The 19,357-nt window shown below is 49.1% G+C and overlaps 1 protein-coding gene across 5 annotated transcripts in view; it reads right to left on the bottom strand.

The window, feature by feature from the left end:
* The window catches only part of NTRK3 (neurotrophic receptor tyrosine kinase 3), a 422,363-nt gene that overhangs the window by 92,360 nt on the left and 310,646 nt on the right, over window positions 1-19,357 (bottom strand). Inside the window, exons 13-14 of one of the 5 annotated variants that reach the window (XM_086364676.1) lie at window positions 13,595-13,729; window positions 9,684-11,835 (exon numbers count right to left, since the gene is read on the bottom strand). The exons of 3 other annotated variants lie outside the window; for them this stretch is intronic. In XM_086364676.1, the coding sequence (XP_086220802.1) occupies window positions 11,717-11,835; window positions 13,595-13,729 (254 nt within the window). In that variant the 3' untranslated portion in view covers window positions 9,684-11,716. Of the gene's footprint in view, window positions 1-9,683; window positions 11,836-13,594; window positions 13,730-19,357 lie in introns of those variants that run through there. One more of the 5 variants, XM_086364677.1, reaches the window with a different exon arrangement.

Below are 19,357 nucleotides of genomic sequence, written 5' to 3'. Positions count from 1 at the left end.
TGCAACAATCGTTTCTAGAAATCACCTCTCCCCAACTCCCATAATCAAAAGGCATGCATTATCTTAATGAAAAGAACCATAATAGTAATCATAATGACAGATAAGGAGAGGTCAAGAGCATGTCACCAACAAAAAAAGTTTTACTATTTCAAGGCTGGGGCAGATGGATCCTGAACTATCATCTGTAGCCCGGCCACTTCTCTGCATTCCAGCTTCCATCTTCTGCACTATAAATAATTCAGAGTTTTCTTCTTTCTTAAATATCACAGGACCAAGTCAGAATCTTTATGTGAAGGATTCTCGAGTGTCCCTCTCTCCCTCCGCCTCTGCCTCCCTAGCCAGCCCAGGCGGCTCCCAGGAGAACGACCCCTCAAGCTTTAACATTTCTTCTTTGACATTTCAGACTATTTGTTAGGCAGAGCTGCCTTCTTGAGATCAAAGTTGGAAAATCTTGCCAAGAACCCCCGCTTGGCCCTGTCCAACTGTGACAGAGAGGGTCTATTAACCTCCAAGCATCTGTTTCTTTCCTCTTCCAGAAAAATCCGCCAACCCTCACCCAGCAAGGCAGCCACCCTCCCCCTCTTACCACCTTCCCCAGCACTCCAGGAGGGAGCAGGGGTCACCCTTCCCAAATGACACATCAAGACACCCAGCAGAGAGAGACGGACCCCAGAACCAGAAGATGCACCCACCCCCAACTAAGAGACAACAGAGATTCATGCGGACATGGCATCTGGAACTGCTGTCTGGCTAAGATCTCTTCTCTGAGGAAAATGTACGTGAGTGCTCAGTCGTGTCCGATTCTTTGCAACCCTATGGACTGTAGCCCACCAGGCTCTCTTGTCCATGGTATTTCCCAGGCAGGAATACTGGAGTGGGTTGCCATTTCCTCTTCCAGGGGATCTGCCCGACCCAGGGATTGAACCCGTGTTGCCTGCATTGGCAGGCGGATTCTTTCCCACTGCACCACCTGGGAACCCCAAGGAATGGCAAACTCAAACATGGAACAAGGAAAGATAACTTACCCACGTCATTTTGCTCGTAGTAGGGCTGAGACTGACGCCAGCTCTTTATTGCTGCCGCTAGATGACATCACCTCCACCCTCCTGGGAGGGTGACCAGGTTTAGGGCTGAAGTCTTAAGCTCTTATGTGAAGTGATTTATCATTTTCTTTTGAAGTCTTGCAGAGAAGGTTTCCTGCACTTCACAAGAGTACCTACCCACCAGCCCCCAGAATAATGTCTGCCTCCTTACAAAGCCAAGGGCAGAAGTGGGGGATGGAGCCTAAAGAAGGGCAGAGGTTTTGGGGTTTGGTGGTTCATCTGGATGTGAGAAATCAGTGGTTAATTAATACATCCTGCTTGGTTCTGCTTCAAAAAGCTGCTGCCCACACCCTGACCCAGTGTGACCTAGAGTGTGTGCGTTGAGACTCTTTATAGGTGTTAAGTGAAGAGTGTTTCATGTTCAATTAGACTGAGAAAGGGGTAGACTCAAAAGGGTTACTTAAAGCAGGACTTCTCAGAGCCTTTACTGTCCTAACATGGTGAATCTTTAAGAGGCTGGCTATATACCATATAACATTCTCCAAAGTTATTTGACGGGCTCTTAGCATCTCATGACGCTACAGGGAAGCATTTCCAAGGCCAATGAAAAGGGGAGCATGTGATCTTTTGTTGTTGTTCAGTACTTAAGTCATGTCTGACTCTTTGCAACCCCATGGACTGTAGCCTGCCAGGCTCCTCTCTCCATGGGGTTTCCCAGGCAAGAATATTGGAGTGGGTTAACACTTCCTTCTCCAGGGGATCTTCCTGACCCAGGGATTGAACCCATGTCTCCTAAATTGCAGGCAAATTCTTTATCGCTGAGCCACCAGGGAAGCCCATTTGATACTTACAGCATGATTTATGTGATAACAAGTTGGGCATTCAAATGAAGAGAGAACCCTATTGCAAAAACTGAAGCTTTCCCAGAAAACCGATCAATACGTGTAGGGCAATACTTGGTCAAGCAGTTGATCCACTAAAACTACTAAGATACCCTCCTGAAAATGCACAGGGGTGTCACTCTGATCTTTTTAATGACCCGACTGTCCATTTGGTATCAAAGGTACTGTGCAGCAATTGCCTGTGATGATAACAGGAAATGTCAAGTTGACAGCCATAAAGATTGAACGATTCTGTGAGTCATTCACACATGGACTCAGAATTTCAATTCTCGCAGGAAGGACATTCTCAGAATATATTCTCTATTCACGGTACCTCCTCTAACCCGCCTCTCCCACAACCCACAAAGTCAAGTTCTCACTGGCCAGCTCTGCAGCTAGCGCCCTCTGAAGCCAAATGCTGGGGTCAGAGCTGCGGTCCTCAGATAGGAGTGACCAGAGGTCCTGACTGTGCCCTCTTGGCCAGTGTGACTTTTCAGAGGCTTAATGCTCGTGACAAAAAATTGCTTTCAGGTTTCCTCTCGGGTTCTCCCTCACATGAATTTTCTCTCAGAATTAACAGCAAGAAAATGCTGACATGTTGGTGTATACTTAATACCCAGGTTGGACTTAGCATCTAGCCTGCATTCCGGAATTTTCCTTCTCCTTGAGATTGCTTGTAGGAGGGCCCCGGGAAAGGCACCTACATTGGTTGGTCCATGGGACAAAGACTTTAGGACTTGTCTTTCTGGATTTTGACAGCTGGAGAGCAGATCTCGGAGACAGCTTGTCTGGTCAGTGCTGAGACAGGCCTGGCAGTAAGACAGTGTTTGTAGTTCTAGGGGTCTCCTGTGTTACGGAATCTAAACCCTTTGAGCTTCAAACTCAAGGGCTTCCCATGTCTCCCTGCTCCCGACACCCTTGAGAATCTGGCCCTGTGCAGTAACTATTTCCCCGAGCCTGTCCAGCCACTAAGAACCATGGCACAGGACTGCAGACAGACGTCATTCCTCCCAGAGCACCCGGGACCCCACACCCTCTCTTCCCCAGAGTAGTCAGTCTCTCCAGGAGTCAGGATCACGTGACCTTTGGCCAAAGGCCATTGCTGCAAGCCTTGGAAGTAAAGCACATTGCACTGCAATCTTAAAACATCACGAGAACCAGAACAGATCAAGGCTGGTGTGAGCTTCAGAGTAAAAAAAGTAAGTGACATTTCAGAGCTTTGTAAAGGAAGTATCACCAGGCCATATTTGACAGTGGCGAAGTCACTTTACAGGGGTTGGGTCTTTGCCCTTCTTGCTGCAGAATGAAAGTATGGACAAGAGAGGGAAGCCATGTCTTTCAAAGGGAAATAGGCCAGTTGCTCCAGTGAGGTCCCCAAAGGCAGAACCAGGCTTCATTTTGCTGCTATGGTTACAGCACATGAGAGGCAGAAACAGAGGGGAGAAGAAAGAGCTCCATAGACCAGCTGGTGTCACTGTCAGCCACCAAGGCCCCCACCATTGCTCACCCAAGTCAGGCTCAGTGGGGTTTTCTGAGCTGACATGATGCTCTGTTCCTCAAACTTGGATGGAACCACAAGTCGGACACAACTCTGGGTCTCATACCTTTAAGGAGCCTCACCCCGGGCCTTCAAACTCTCTCCGTAGCCAACGGGGCCTTCTGATCCACCCTCCAAAACCTCAGACAGTGCTTGACATCATCTTAGGGGATGAAGGGAGAGTTGCTCCTCCTCTCTCAGAGAAGCCAAGCTCCATTCTTCCTGCCTTATGCCATTGCCCCTCCCTCCTCTCTTAGACAAATCAAAGTCAGATTCATGGACCTCAGGGAGACTTTGAGTGGCTTCTATTGCAAAGGATCATAGGAAGACACGCGATCCAGAGAAGTCCAGAGCTGCTGTGAGTAGGAAGCTCACACATCTCCTGTTTCCCAGGCTTGAAAGTCTTACCAGAGCCCTCAGTCAGGACTTCTCTACAGCTCTGGCTCTTCTCTTGGAATCTGGTAACCTTGTCTTTCCCCTTTACCCAAGTAGTTCCAAATTCCTTCCCAAACTGGATTGGCACAGACCTGGCCTTGCCTTTGACATAGAATCTGAACCATCAGCATTGTCTGTGTCCTTTTAGGACCCGGGTTTCTCAGAGATCCCCTGCCTTTCTTCTTTCTTTCTTGCGTGGAAACCAAACATGCTTGAGTCAAAGACTAACAGCAATATCTCCTTGATTCTCACCACGCCCAACACCCAGAACCACAGGACATCTGAGCAATGCATCTGCCTGCACCGGAAGGCAAGAGGGGTGGGAAAGTAAGAGCTAGTGCTCTCAGGCACACACCCAGGAGGGGCGAGGGTCCTGATGGACAGAGAGGGAAAGGCAGCGAGATCTTAAGGCTCATCAGCCAGGCAGAAGTCTCCTCCCTGAGCAGCAGAGCTAAAGTCCCAAGGGCAAACTGCGGTCACTTTGTAGAAGTTTTACCCATTGAGTAGGAGAAACTGGGATTAAAATCCTACCCAGATCAGAATCCTGATGGAATGCTCAAACCATCCAAAAAAGCAGACAAGAAAACTTATCTCTTGCCAACATGAGATCTTCAACTTACTTTAGGTGCAAGGAGTGTGGCTGCTGCTGCTGTTAAGTCGCTTCAGTCGTATCCGACTCTGTGTGACCCCACAGACGGCAGCCTACCAGGCTACCGAGTCCCTAGGATTCTCCAGGCAAGAACACTGGAGTGGGTTGCCATTTCCTTCTCCAATGCATGAAAGTGAAAAAGTGAAAGTGAAGTCTCTCAGTCGTGTCCGACTCCTAGCGACCCCATGGACTGCAGCCTACCAGGCTCCTCTGTCCATGGGATTTTCCAGGCAAGAGTACTGGATTGGGTTGCCGAGGGTGGAAGGAGGCTTATTTAGCTCTGGGATATATCGTCAATTTTAGCCTGAGGTTTTCTTGAGAGGAAGTGCGTGGGATGGTGTGTGTGTGTGTGTGCGCACACGTGCAGGCACACATGCTAAGTCACTTGAGCCCTGTTGGACTCTTTGTGATCCTATAGACTGTAGCTCACCAGGCTCCTCTGTCCATGGGATTCTCCAGGCAAGAATAGCAGAGTGGGTTGCCATGCTCTCCTCCAAGGGATCTTCCTGAACCAGGGATCAAAGCGGCATCTCCTAGGAAAGGTGGATTCTTTACCACTGCATCACCTGGGATGGTAAGGGATTTCTAGAGGGAAAATGCAGAACCAGAGCCATCCAAGGCATACATGGGGCCGCAGAGCAGACAGTTTCTCCAAAGCTCCCAGAACAATGAAGTTGTGGGGGTGGGGCAGAGCTAGGTGAGCAGGGGAGTGGACCTTCAGCCTCCTGAACAATGCATAGGCAAACCAGGTTCCCCTGACACTCCCACCTCTTCTGGAGTGCTGAACCATTGGAACCTCAGAGCAGCCGGCGTCACTCCACTCTCACTCATCTCGGTCTGTCCCTCACTGAGACTCTCTCATCTTGCTCTCCCTTTCAGAGTCACTCTGGTGCCCATCTGTGAGTCTAGGGGGAGCCCCAAGTCAGTAAACACTGAAGGAACAAAGGCCCTCTGCTTAATCTGCATCTGGCGTGGTCCAGGAAGCTGCAGGCAATGTCACCTTGCACTGATCTGCTGTCTCCGTAGGATCAAACCCTCCCTGGAATCTTGCTCTTGGATCGGAGATGCACGAGCCTCTGCCCAGGTCTGGCCTTGACCCGCGGGAGCTGGGTGGAGCCAGGGAAGTGTCACTGACCCTGTACTAGGCTGAGGTCATGCCTGCGGCTGGGGCCAAGGAGGATGTGGTGGCTGGAAGCTTGGCTAAAGAAAGGAATTCTCAAGCAAGAAAGGAGAGACAGGGCAGTGCAGAGCCCAGCTTCTTGCCTTCCAAACTGAAGATGCTTGGCATGTGTTGTCTCCCTGAGTGGCAAGGACACAGCAGAGCTTCCACATGTCAGGAGGTCTTTGGGGAAGGGTGGAGAATGTTCAGATGGGGGTGCAGAAGTCAAGCAAGGCTCTTCCTTCTACTACCTTCCAGTCTGAAGCTGCTCACATTGACCAAACCCGGGCAGCCTCAGCTACCAGCTTCAGGACCAGGTGTGTCTCAGCTGAAAAGTCCTTCTCAACATCAAGGATGCCATCCTTGTCTGTTTGGAAATCTCACCAACTGGAAACCAGATGATTCAACTCAGATCTAAGAACAACCACACTTTCAGGCAACCAGGGTCACCAAATGCTAGAATGGGTGAAGAAAGAGCAGGGTGGATGCTCTTTTCTGGGGAGTCTTTCAAAATCACCGTGCTTGTCTGTTTCCAGAAGGATGTCAGGGATGGCATGTAGCCGTAAAGACCCCTGAAGGACTTCATCTCAGGAGATGGGGGGAGCCTATGATTGTGGAGCCCTCAGGACTTCAGCTTTCCTGGAGCAGATGGATTGCTCTGTGGTGCAGCTGAGAGCACTGGGCGGTCAAGGAGACCCCATGTCAGTCTTGGCTCTGCCATTCACAGCTGCCTGGTCATTACTGACTCTCGAGCTTCAGCTTCCATGGGTCAAACAGGCCTGGCTCTGAATAAGTGCTTCGCAAGTTTGACCTGATTGTTATTATGTTCCCTAGGAAAGCCCTTCTTTGGAGCTTGGCAACCAGTTTCAGGATCTAACCACACAATGCTAGTGAAAGACAGAGCATGTCCCTGGAAAACCCTACACCCGAGTTCCCCACTGTCCTACACCTTCTTAAGGAGAGTGAGTTCCCCGCCCTTTGAGCTTCAGAAAACACTGTTCAGAAGAGGAGCCCCTCAACCCTTTCCTCCAGGATGAAGATCCAGAGAGCACACAACAAGCACACTGGCTTCTGGGCTTGAGCCTTTGCCACAAAGTCCCCCATGACCAAACGCAAGCTCAATTGCAAAAAAGCCACTGAGAAATCCTGTGGGTGAGATTCCAAACACAGAAGGTCACAGAGCTGCAGGACTTGTGGGTCCCCCTAAGCCTCCCTGGATGAAGCCAGTCCAAGCCAGCATCCTTAGCGGGCTGAGTTCTGTTTTGAAGGCCTCCCCATGCCAGCTCTGACCACTCTGGAGCCTCTAACATCGGGGTAGATGCCATGAGACTTCAGGGCCCAGTAGGAAAGCATGGGAAACAGAGTCCTGCACACTCAACACTGAAGCTGGTTCTCCAGCTTCAGCCAGTCCTCATGCCTCCTGGGAACTTTCTCACGCTTCCCTGCCATCTGCCATGGTCTCTTCTGATTGAAGCCTTCTTGGTGCTCTTCGATGTTCCCACTTGCACCCCAAGGCCTCGCCTTATACTTTAGAGGCAAAATAGAGGCCCCCAGACAAGGCTTCTCTCACTCCCTGCCCCCCAAACCCCTAAACCCTCATCTCTTCTTCCTCCTCTTGCTGTACTCTCCCTCCATGCGGGTGATGCTGGCCCTTCCTCCCGAGGATGGGTGGTTTTCTTTCCCATCTTCCCAGGGCCTGTTTCTACTCATCATTTTTTCTCCCATGCATTGGCAGGCTCTACGCATCCAGATAAAACAAAGCTTAAATATCTCTAAGTGAAAGTGTTAGTTGCTCAGTTGTGCCCAACTCTGTGACCCCCATGAACTGTAGCCCACCAGGCTCCTCTGTCCATGGGATTCTCCAGGCAAGAATACTGTAGTGAGTTGCCATTTTCTCCTCCAGGGGATCTTCCCAACTGAGAGATCAAACCTGGGTCTCCTGCACTGCGGGCATGTTCTTTACCATCTGAGTCACCAAGGAAGCCCTAAATAATGAAATTGCCCCTGGAATCCATGCAGCCTGATGGTCCCAAAGATGGTCTCAATCCTTGGGGCATCCCTGGTCCAACTCTAGAACTCTTGAGAACAGGAGAATGCAAAGCTGGGGCAAACCCCCTGTTCAGGCCACTCTATAGAAAAGGAGCCTCCATTTGGGGTGAGGTGAGGGGTGGGGGCTCAAACAGAACTAGACTCCAGTAGGAGAGTGAGTGAGTAAGGATAAGCAGAAAAGCACCAACCTCGCCTGATCCATCCCTGTTGGACTTCCACCTTGAGCTCGCCCACCCAATTTGCCTGCATCTTTACTTCCTAAGTAAGAAGCCCCAACAAAGCCTACTGAGACCCAGGGAGGGGTCCAAACCCTCCCAGGAGCCCTTCCCCAGCCCCCAACCTCCTCTGTTGCTCCAAACCTCCTACATACAAAGTCCTCTCCTCCTAAAAGGAAGATACTGTAAGCTGCACTCATGCTCAGTTGCTCAGTCGTGTCCAACTCTTTGAGACCCCATGGACTGTAGCCCACCAGGCTCCTCTGTTCATGGAATTCTCCAGGCAAGAATACTGGAGCAAGTAGCTGTTCCTTTCTCCAGGGGATCTTCCAGACCCTTACTTCCTCACAAATTCTATAAAATCCTTATTCTTTCAAAGTCCAGCTTAAAACCCTAATTATTGCCTGTGGTATTTCTGTTGTTCCTCTTAAGCAAAATTAAATCTGTGTGCCTCTTGTTTGATTTCACCAAAACTTACTGATACTGTCATTATAATGATCAGCTTTTCTAGGCCTGTCCCTCAAGCTTAATTATGTGCTTTTTAGGACTAGATGATGTCTGTGCTTCCCTAAGACCTAGACCAGTGTCTACCAGTTGAAACAAATACAGGCATGTATATTTTTTCAAGTGCTAGACACTGGCTGTATGTGTGTATATGTATCTTCAATCCCTGAATTCTACCTCGGAACTGCTAAGCAAATCTTGACTCAAGAAAATCCAATACATCACAGCTAAAACCCGTACACTGAAATAATGACTTGCATTTTGTGAGTTGTTGTTGTTATCATTTAGCTGCTAAGGCATGTCTGACTTTTTTGTGACCACCGTGGGCTAGCACGCTAGGCTCCTCTCTTCCGTCCATGGGATTTTCCAGGCAAGAATACTGGAATGGGTTTCCACTTCCTCCTCAGAAGGCATTTCAACACTTCTAGCTGTGTCAGGGCTCAGGAACCAAGGGCAGACAGACATACCCGGCTCATCTAAGTGTTTCAGTCTCAGTAGGACCCCAGGACTCGCTTCCTCCCTTTCTCTGGTAGCCTACATGGGACCTGCCATGGAGCTTGGTCCACCTGACTATGTACGTGCCGTGTGTGGGGAGGGGTGGGGGTGTCTCTGAGTAATCGGCAGGTTGACCTACAAACTCAGAGCCCTATCTTTCTCTGGGCAGGGTCTCTTCCCCAAGATTCATAAGGGAGCTATAAAACCACTCCAACCAAGGGAAAAATCACACTGGCTTGCTGGTGCCCCAAAGATAAAGGATCCCTTGACCCCACTCCAGAGCCCCTTATACCTCAGTTCTGAAGAAAGAATCTCCAAAGGTCTTGGCTGCTCAGACAACAGAAGAGTCCCCTGCCACCAAGGAGGCGAGGGTCTCAGTTACCTGAGTTGTATTTGGTGGAGTCTGGTTTGAATTTTGCTTCTGCCTCTTGTGCTGTGTGACTCTGGGTGAACCAATCAACTTCTCTGTGCCTCTAATGCCTTCTCAGTAAGATTGAGGAAACACTTCATTGTATGGGCTTAGAGTGTATCTGGAGAGGTCTCAGTGAAAGCAACCAATGGAGCAGATTGTAAAATCCTTTGCAAATAGGACTTCGCTAAGAAATTTCTTTAAAAGAGTAAAATAGGGAGGAATTAAAAAAAAAAAAACAGGGGTAGCCTGAAATGTCTTTAATATTCTTTGCAAAAAATGCCAAATAAGAGGTCTGATTCAGTCATTTCATTAGAAAATAAAGTGTTTATTAAGAAACTATACACTGAACACTCCTATAAGTCTCTGTGGAAACATAACGCCCCATGGTCATAGCACAAGATGAGGGAAAATGGCAGAATAAAAGATGCTGGGATGGATGAAGCCTGGGAGGCTGGAAATGAGGTAATGAATTACAATAATCAAAAAACATCATCCTCAAGCTTACTCCTTAAAGCCACACTCAGAAAGAGGCCCTGGCCCAAAGAGTTGGCAGGACACAGTGGGGAATGGCCAGACATGAAGTGGTGGGGAGTGGGGTGGTGGGGAGCTGGGAGGGGCTGAATAAACACATCCTTTGAGGTCCTGGAGACAACGTGAACCCCCGTGTGATACTCTGGACATTCAGGTGCCCGGGAGGCCACCCCAGATACTGGGCAAGAACTTGGAAAGCTCTGTATTTTTAAAACCCACAGAAGGCGTCTCCAGAACCAGGCTGGGAACCTGACCTGAAGAACCCCCATCCACAGGACTCAGGACCAAAAACCCTAAGAGGGAATCCTAACCCCCAGGGAAATCTCCCAAGGCAGAGAATCTGCTATCTATCTCTGTGCATCCTCACTCCCAAACTTAGTGGGTTAAAACCACCACCGTTTTGTCCTACAAGCTCCCCATGGTTGGCCCTTTCCTCTTCTGTGCTCCACCCTCAAGGGGGCAGCCTGTGCTGAGCCCCCACAGTGGAAGTACCAGGGGTGGGAGGAAGTAAGCCACGCCCTGACATCTACTAAGCCAATAGGGCAGCAAATCTAGGGGACTTCCAGGCCCTACACCTATACTTTTCCTATGGAAGCTGGGGTAAAGGCATTCCCTCCACTCTCCCCGCCGCTGTGGATCAAGGTGAAAATGGGGGAACAAATCCCTCCTCTTTGGGAGAGGGTGGCCATGGAGTAAGGCATGAGTCAAAGCAAGCAAAGTAAACACATATATTGACCAGAGGACAGGATGACACTTCCATTGGTGCCATGAGAGGGGCTGGAGGAGGCCAATTTTTACGTCTTTTCCCCTTCAGTTCATCTTGGCCTTGAAATGGTGATTCCATTGGGCGCCGAAAGTTCTCAGAGTCAAGAACAAGTAAAAGTGGGGGAAGAGAGCCAATGCCGGAATCACGGGCCAGCAGGAAGGGCCTCGGTCCCTGGGTCCCTTGTGGTCCCTTGTGGTCCTAGCAGGATGCCCGGTTCTCGGGCAAGACCTCCTGCAGCCAGAGCTCGTGGGAACTGTAGGTCTAGGGGCCAAGAAGGAGCCCTGGAGAAATCCTCTTCTCCAAGGGGTTTTCTAATACCACTCACTGAGCCGTTGCAGAGAGAAGAGGAAGTAGGGGGAAAGTGTGTCCCCAAAAAGACATGGTTTTCTCCACCGAAAAAAAAAAAAATATATATATATATATGTATATATATAGAAAATGATTGGTATCCATTCTTTCCTCTGAGACCTAATCTGGTGCCAACATGTGGGCCTGGCTCCCCCTCCTCTCACCGCGCCGTCTCCACCTCTCCTTAGATGTTCTTCCCCACGGGAGGCTGCAGGGCGACGAGGTCACTAAGAGGGTGGCCTGGTATCCTAAGGAGAGCCAGGGAGACCCCACACTTCCAGGCAGAGAAAGCGAGGCCGGAGCACGGCTGGACTTCATCAGGCTTTCTCGTGGTGGTTGGGTTGTTTTTGGAAAGCAAGAGACTGGCTAGTATGTTTAAAAGATGGTTCCTGGTGCACAGGTTTTTAATTCTCTTTATTGGCTCTAAAGATGATGGCAGGAGCTGCCTTGGAGGCCAGAAAAAAAAGGAGCACAGTGATGACTGGAGGGGAAGGGCAACCCTGCCAGTGGTGGATGGGGGGCGGGGACACACCCGTCTTGGTGGCGATAAAGGATGCAGGGGGCACCGATGGCTCGAGTGGTTTCTAGTTAGCATCCCCGGCTCCAAACGGAACAATGCCTAGAGCTTCCAACCTCTCAGAGGGCCCAGCCTACCAAGGAGACATCAAAACAGGGAGGCTTAAAAGGAGTCTTTAAAAGCCATGACGTCCTTTGCTGAAATAGACATTGACATCCTCAACATAGATGCCATGGTTAAGAGGCTTGGAATGTCCGGGAAGGCTTATTGGATTCAACATAATTTCTCTGAAACCTATAAAAAACAAAAACAAAAAAACAGAAAAACAGAAAAAAGCAAAATAAAGTAAAAACCAAAACCCCCAAAGAAGATCAAAACTAGAAGGGGAAAGAGATGGGAGCTCGAAAGGTGGGGACGGGGTCGGGGCATGTTGGGGGGGACAGGGGACAACTGGAGATATGGATACAGATATACTGGGAACAGCCAAACGAATTTTCAGCAAAAGGGAAGGATAGGAGGAGGGGATTAACTTAAAACCAAGCACGGTCAGAGAAACTGGAAACACTCCACTTTTGCTGCGGCCTCCGCTGAACTGAGGAAGGGATGGGAGCAAAACATTTGGGGGCATGGCCTTGGATTGTTCTGGAAGAGGAGGAGCAACCTCATCTAAGTAGGAGGAGGCCCTGATGATGAGCCTGGGAGGGAAGTGGGGAGGGGGCATAATCACCAGGGTCCCTGGGGAGCAAAGGGGTCAGAGAGAATGCTCTCCAGACATTCTTAAGGGATTCTAGTGAGCTATTTCTAATCCTAGTTGGCACGATGTGGACCACCTTTGACTGCACCAGGCTGGGGGTGCTGTACTTCCAAGACTAGAAACATGTTCTTGTTCACTTTGTCCTCCCATTTCGCCCATTCAGTGAAATGATGGCTGATCACTCCACCTCCCCATAATTTCATCTTATGTGCTCAGTCGCTTCAGTTGTGTCCAACCCTTTACGATCCCATGGACTATAGCTCACTAGGCTCCCCTGTCCATGAGATTCTCCAAGCAAGAGTACTGGAGTGGGTTGCCATGCCCTCCTCCAGGGGATCTTCCCAACCCGGGGATTGAACCCGTGTCTCTTATGTCTCCTGCATTGGCAGGCGGGTTCTTTACCACTAGCGCCACCTGGGAAGCCCTCCAAGTCTTACAGGGGATGGAAAAACCTTGGAGGGCTGGCACTGGTGATGACCAAGCCATGGGCAGCCTCAGGCAAGGAGGATTTCCATGCTGGCTCAGCTCGTCTCTGGCCCACACTGCCATGGACGGAGTTTGGATATCCAGAGATGTGGGTAATATTGATCAAATGTCCAGAAGGAGGTTTTTCAATCTCACATTAAAATCATGTCTATAAAATAACGTCTGTAATGGGCGTGTGTTTGTTTAGCTGCACGTGCAGACAAGGCAGGAGTAAGCCTATCTTTTTAGGAAAGCTGTGTGCAGCTATGTGGAGGGTGTGATGGCAGTTGGAGGTGAGGGGGAGAGATTGGGTTGGTTGCACTGAGACTTTCCCCTCCTCATTCTCAGGACATATTACAATGAAAACAGAGTTGAGTCATCTTGGATGCTGGGTGCCCTCCTTCTGCGGGCATTGGGGTCAGATTGTGGAGACAGAGGAAAAGTTCCTCGCTGATGACACCATGTTTAGAGGGAGACTCAGTCTCAACGTGAGATGTTTGTGTGATAACATCACTGCGCTAACCCAGGACAAGGGTTCTCATGGGTCTGGGCAGTCTGCCTAGAGGGTCTCTGACATCCTTGCTTCTCTCCAAGCCATAGTCCCTCTCTCCTTTCTCCCAGATTCCTCATCTAGGCCCTATGAAGTATCCTGGCCTGGAAAATCCCCCTCACCTAAGGAATTTTAGTACCAACCCACATCAGGCACCTAGTCATCCCCCAGTCCTCAGGGACCTATGAAGACATCATGAGGTCTTAAGATCTTAAGAATCAAAATTGGTGAGGGGTGGAGGGGAGTCTGTACTGCATACAAACATGTCAAAGGAGGTAACTCACCATGTGACCTTGGGTAAGACACTTCCCCACTCTGGACCTCAGGTTCCTCATATATATAGTGAGTTGATGGGACTAGATGATCTCTATTGTCCTTCAAGTTTAATATCCCATGATTGTCTATGTTTGAAAAGACCCCTGGCAGAAGAGGCAGACATGGGGAAATTAGTGGTCAGTATTGAGCCCCAAGTGCAAAGACAAGGGGAAGTGGTTTTCTTAAGCACACAAGGCCAGAAACAGAAATCCAGGTGTTCCCAGCTCCTGTGCTCACACTGCCTTAACTGTAGGGGCATCTGCCTTACTTTAGGCATAAAATCTAGATACATGGTCTTCTGAGTATCATGCGGTGATATGAAAGAACTGCTCGAGGGAATCACCATAAACTCTGTCCAACCTTTCCCTACCACGCTTGCTCCCATCCCTCTTCTTGGGCCGGGGAACCCTGAACTTGTGCCGGGGAACCCTGAACTTGTGCCCACCACTGCTTTTCTGGATGTCATTTCTGGGGATGGAAGGATGACTCCTATGACTTGAGGGATGATCCTGCAGGTCTTGAGGCTCCCTTTTGGGCCCATGCCCCCTATAAAAGAAGTTCAGCTGCTCTCCAAGAGGGAAACAACTTGGCAAAGGGGAATGAAGAGCAGAAGAGATGGGGAGTTTGGCCGTCTCAGGGCACAACAGTCAGAACAACAAAAATTGCTGGTCCCCTTAGAGACCTGACAACTCTTCTATGAAAGAGGTGTCATTATAGCTTGAGAGTGAAATCTCCCTTAGAAGCCACGCAGCATCGCAGGCCCTGGAAGATTCCATGTCAGATCCATTAAAGGCAGGGGCCAAGCCTGCCTAAGCCTTTGCCAAGGTCCCTAAAGCTGCCTCCGTGAACATGAGCCTTCTCCCATATGAGCCAGGATCTGAAGTTTGTTTTCTCTGGAACTCTTTCCCAGGTGGAGCCTTTCCAAGATTCTAAATGCTGAAGCCTGATAGCACAAGAGGCACAGATCCAAAATCTTCCATTGTTCCCCCTTTCACTCAGAACAACCCGAGAGCAGGAAGGAAAAGGCATATGCTGTGGGAGGTGGGGGTGAGGCAGGGGAGACCAGGACCACCATGGACACAGACTGGGAAAGAGACAGAAGGGTGGAGGGAAGGCCATAGTGGGCAGACACACCTCTGAAGAAAGCCTCATCCACCCGTGGCCCACGGACCCCCACGTCTAACCTTTTCCTCCATCTGTAGACAGTGTTCCCCAGAGTCATCCAGCACAAAGTTTCTCGTAGGCCCTCTGTAGTTCAGAACAAAGCCTGGTCTTCGGGGACTGTCTAGGTGTGTGTTTTCCTGAGATGCGACCAGAGACTCTGGGGTTGTTTTGGGGAAGGGAGGGAAACTGTAAAGGAAGTGGCTCGGGAGTGCTGAGCACCCAGACAATTGGATGAAAGCTTCCTGAGCCAATCCCCTGGGGCCGAAAGCAGGTTGCATCCTCAGCGGCAAGTTCTTTAATATTCACTGCAGCAAGACCAGGGCTGGCTGCTTCGGTTGCACAACACAAAAGATGGCCTACACCTAGACCTTCACACTTCTCTGTTTTCCTGACAGTCTTGTAGATCCCATTCATCTCATGCTCTCTGGTTCATCCCAGCTCCATTCTTATGCTCTAGCCTGGGGAGTTCAGTGCTAGCAGCCTTCCAAACACCTGCCGGTGAGAACTGCCTCACATCTTCTGCCTACATGCTCTTCATCCAATTGGATTCTCAAGGCTTCCCCTTCTGTCCCTGCTTCTTCCTTTTGTTATCCGACATGGTAATTTTATTCCCAAACTCCATAAGGTGGGTTTGGGTTATAGCCTTGCTAAAAGGCCCAATACCAAGCGGAGCTCTACTGGATAATTCTCCAACATTTCCTTTTGAAATATATTCATTCATCATCTTCACGTTGCTATGTCACGGGAATGCTTAGAACTTACATATCCTTGGCTGGGAGAAGGAGGAGGTTGAAATACACAGGCGTTCTGGCACTGAGGTCATGGATGGCTTAACTACAGGGAATCAGATGCACAGAGCAACGCAGACGCTTGTCCAGAGAGACAGTGAGAGCAGGAGGGTCCCAGGACAGATGTCAGGGTGGGGAGCCTGATGGGTGCCTCACCCCAGGCATGAGGCATTCTAGTCACAGCCTCTGTGTGGTTCCTCAAGGGGTGGGAAGACATGAAGGGAGCCTCAGGTAATACCTGTCTGTAACAATCCTACCATTCAATACATCACTGATCACGCTGGAATCCAAAGATCTATATAACTTAGTGATAGCATCAGGCACTGCTTACAGGTAATTCAGCATCTCCAGTATCTTGGTGGCTCAGACAGTAAAGAATCTGCCTGCAATGCAGGAGAGCCAACTCATTGGAAAAGACCCTGATGCTGGGAAAGATTGAGGGCAGGAGAATGGGGCGACAGAGGATGAGATGGTTGGATGGCATCACCGACCCAATGGATGTGAGTTTGAGCAAACTCCAGGAGACAGTGAAGGACAGGGAAGCCTGGCATGCTGCAGTTCATGAGTCACAAAGAGTCAGACACGACTCAGCGACTGAACGACAACAGCAACAACAATATCTTTTATCTATTTATTTATTTATTTATTTTGGCCACACCATGTGGCTTGCAAGATCTTAGTTCCCCAACCACGGATTAGACCCAGTGAAATCTGGCAGTGAAAGCTCAGAGTCCTAACCACTAGACCACCAGGGAAGTCCCTCCAATACCTTTTAAAAGTTGATATTATTAAATCTCGGAGAAGGCAATGGTACCCCACTCCAGTACTCTTGCCTGGAAAATCCATGGATGGAGGAGCCTGGTGGGCTGCAGTCCATGGGGTCGCTAAGAGTCGGACACAACTGAGCAACTTCACTTTCACTTTTCACTTTCATGCATTGGAGAAGGAAATGGCATCCCACTCCAGTGTTCTTGCCTGGAGAATCCCAGGGTTACATGCGGGGAAACTGAGGCTCAGTAATATACATTAAAAAGAAAAAAAAAAAAAAAACCCAAGTTCACTTTGTGGCAGAGTCTGATACTGAACAAGGTCTTTATAACCTTAAACCCCTTGTCATTAACTACTTTGCAATATGGCTTCTATTTGTTGCAAATCGATATTTGGGAAAAGGAGGCAGAAATGGAGGTCAAGGCCGCAGTGATGGGGACATTCTCCAGGGAAAGCAGGGCTTTGCCTCTGGCTCCTTCTGCAAGGCCTGGCTGGAGGGCTGGAGTGTTCTTTCCTCACTAATGGCTTCCCTAGTCAGAGAACTGAACATCCTCGTGCCAGCTGATGCCCAGGCCGCCTCATCTTCTGAACCATCTTCTGAACTTCTGTAGCCAGCCACACCTACCACTTTGTTTGTCTTGGGACCTTCCAAGTAAAGAATCCCAAGCCCTGTCCAGACACTGACCCCTTCATTCTGTGTTAATTCCGGGAGTTCCACTCAAGAAGGATGCAAAGTAAGCCTGATGAAAGAAAATCGTGAATTTGGAGGGAAGAGCAATTATTCAGAACGCAGTCACACCTAGAGCAAGGGTGTAAAGTCAGAACCCTCCTGGGAGGTATGGAGCCCAGAAGAACTCTCTCCCCGGCACCCTCTCCTTGGGTCACTATGTGAGCAAAAGTGACAGGAAAGGGCACATCATGGTAAAGAAAGTGTCCCTCATAATGCCGCCTGCTTCATTTGCGGCCTTTGCGGTGGCCTCTGGAAGGTCATGGGAAGACGGTCATCAAAGAGCCCAGGGGTCCCAGGATGTGACTCTGGCTACGTGGTTCTTCATCTTTGCCTCTTGATGCGGCTGTTGCTTTTCTCAGTCTAAGGTCTTTCCTCTCCTGCCATCAGATTCAACAAAAAGCTGGTGGCACTGAGCCAGGGAGGTGAGACCCAAAGGGCTAGACTTGCTGGCCACAAACTAACTTGCTTAAATCACTCAGATCATTTTCTCTGTTATTCTGAGGTTGCAAACCTAACCTATGGGCCGTCTGTGGCTTTATGTTGTATCTCTTTTTAGCATAATTAAACAAATTTTTTGAATCAGCTTGCAACATCTAAAAGCTGGGGGATTTCACATTTAAAAGGTCCCTATTTCTAGATTCCCTTGAACATCCAGGAGTTCTGTCAGTGCTGGGCCAGCCTTTCGGCAAAATGGTCATCAGCTAGAGGAAAGCAGTGGCCACTTTGTTTACACAGGGTGTGTGTTCTCCAATTTGCCATATACCCCACCACTCCCTATTACCTCCACCTGGTCCCATCATTTATTTATAATCCCTGAATGCTTTGTCCTAGCATTTGAGTTTAGAACTTTATAATAAATGTAAAGCCAGCACTAGGTAATAGGCTGTGCGTTAAGGACCAGGAATGCCATGTCAGGGAGCCTCACTGACTGTCCCTATGATAACCAAATATATGCTCCCTCTAGGCATAGCTGGGCTTCCCTGGTGGTTCAGATGGTAAAGAATCTGCCTGCGATGCAGGACAGAGAACTGGGTCAGGAAGATGCCCTGGAGAAGGGAATGGCTACCCACTCCAGTGTTCCTGCTTGTAGCATTCCATGGACAAAGGAGACTAGTGGGCTACAGTCCATGATGTCCCAAAGAGTCAGACACAGCTGAGCAACTAACACTTGTACTTTTCACTGGTTATGGTTAAAAATGATAAAGAAGTGGCTGGAAATCTCCATCAGGACAAACTTATCTCAGAAAGAGGAGCTAGTTCAGGAGTTCAACGGGTAAGAGGGCACTGGGTTCAGAAATTGAGCTCCCAGGAAGAAAATATTCTAACGACTACATACAATGCTGCTTTTGGGGAAGAAGAGGGTATTGGAGTATTTGCATTATCAGTTGGCTATGCTTCCACTTTGCTTGGCACATACAAGGCACTTGACCAAAGGTTGTCAAGGGCCAGCTAGCAAGACTTTTTAATGCAGCTGTTAAATTTCATGGGGTATGATCTGACCCAAAGTATTCCCACATCCCTGCAGCAACAAGCTACAAAGGCTTCTTTAGCATACTGAAATGTACTTGGAACTGAAATGTCCCTCTTGTATATTTCATGGCTAAGAGTAGTGAACTGAGATCCCCAACTTCAGCACACAGCACCTCTTCCTGTAAAGTTGCCTCAATACTGCTGGGAAAATCAATGATGAGACCGCCCTGGCCCACGTGCAAAGTCTGGTTCCAGCTGTGTGCAGATGCTCTAAGAGAGGGGGCTGTGGCTGAATGTAACCGAAATGTGAATTAGCTCAGGGAATCGTGCCAGGGGAAGTCACAGTGGGAGGGCATCCATGCCTGGGTGAGATAAAAGGGTGAAGAACACTGAGATTCTCAGACAAAAGCAAAAGGCACTTCCCTGAAGGAATCTTGAAGGCTCTCCTGACTCTCCCTGGAGGAATACTGCAAAGCTCGAACTCAAAAGGAGGAGAATATGCCTGGGGGCTTTGCCCTTGGCATCACTATTGTCCCACCAATAAGCTGAGCTTGGCTCAAAGAAGTGAAATATGAGTCCCAGAGAAAGTGAAGTTCCTTCCACTCCAGGACACTGGTGAACTGACCTTTTAGAATCAAAATACTTCATAAGCCATGGAATAAAATTAGTCACCTGGCAAAACCTGTTTTCCATTCTCAAAATTAACCATATAAGGGATAATTTATCATACGGGAACATCTCTTGCTTAACTGAGAGGAGCGAGAACCTCAGGTATGAATAGCCTTTCTTTATTTTCATCTCCCTCCCTGCAT

The sequence above is a fragment of the Bos grunniens genome, chromosome 21, assembly GCF_055505025.1.
Source record: "Bos grunniens cultivar Pamir isolate PY7600 chromosome 21, Bosgru_T2T1.0, whole genome shotgun sequence".
NCBI lineage: Eukaryota > Metazoa > Chordata > Mammalia > Artiodactyla > Bovidae > Bos > Bos grunniens.
Note: the sequence above shows the minus strand (reverse complement) of the source record. Positions and strands in the feature narration are given on the sequence as shown.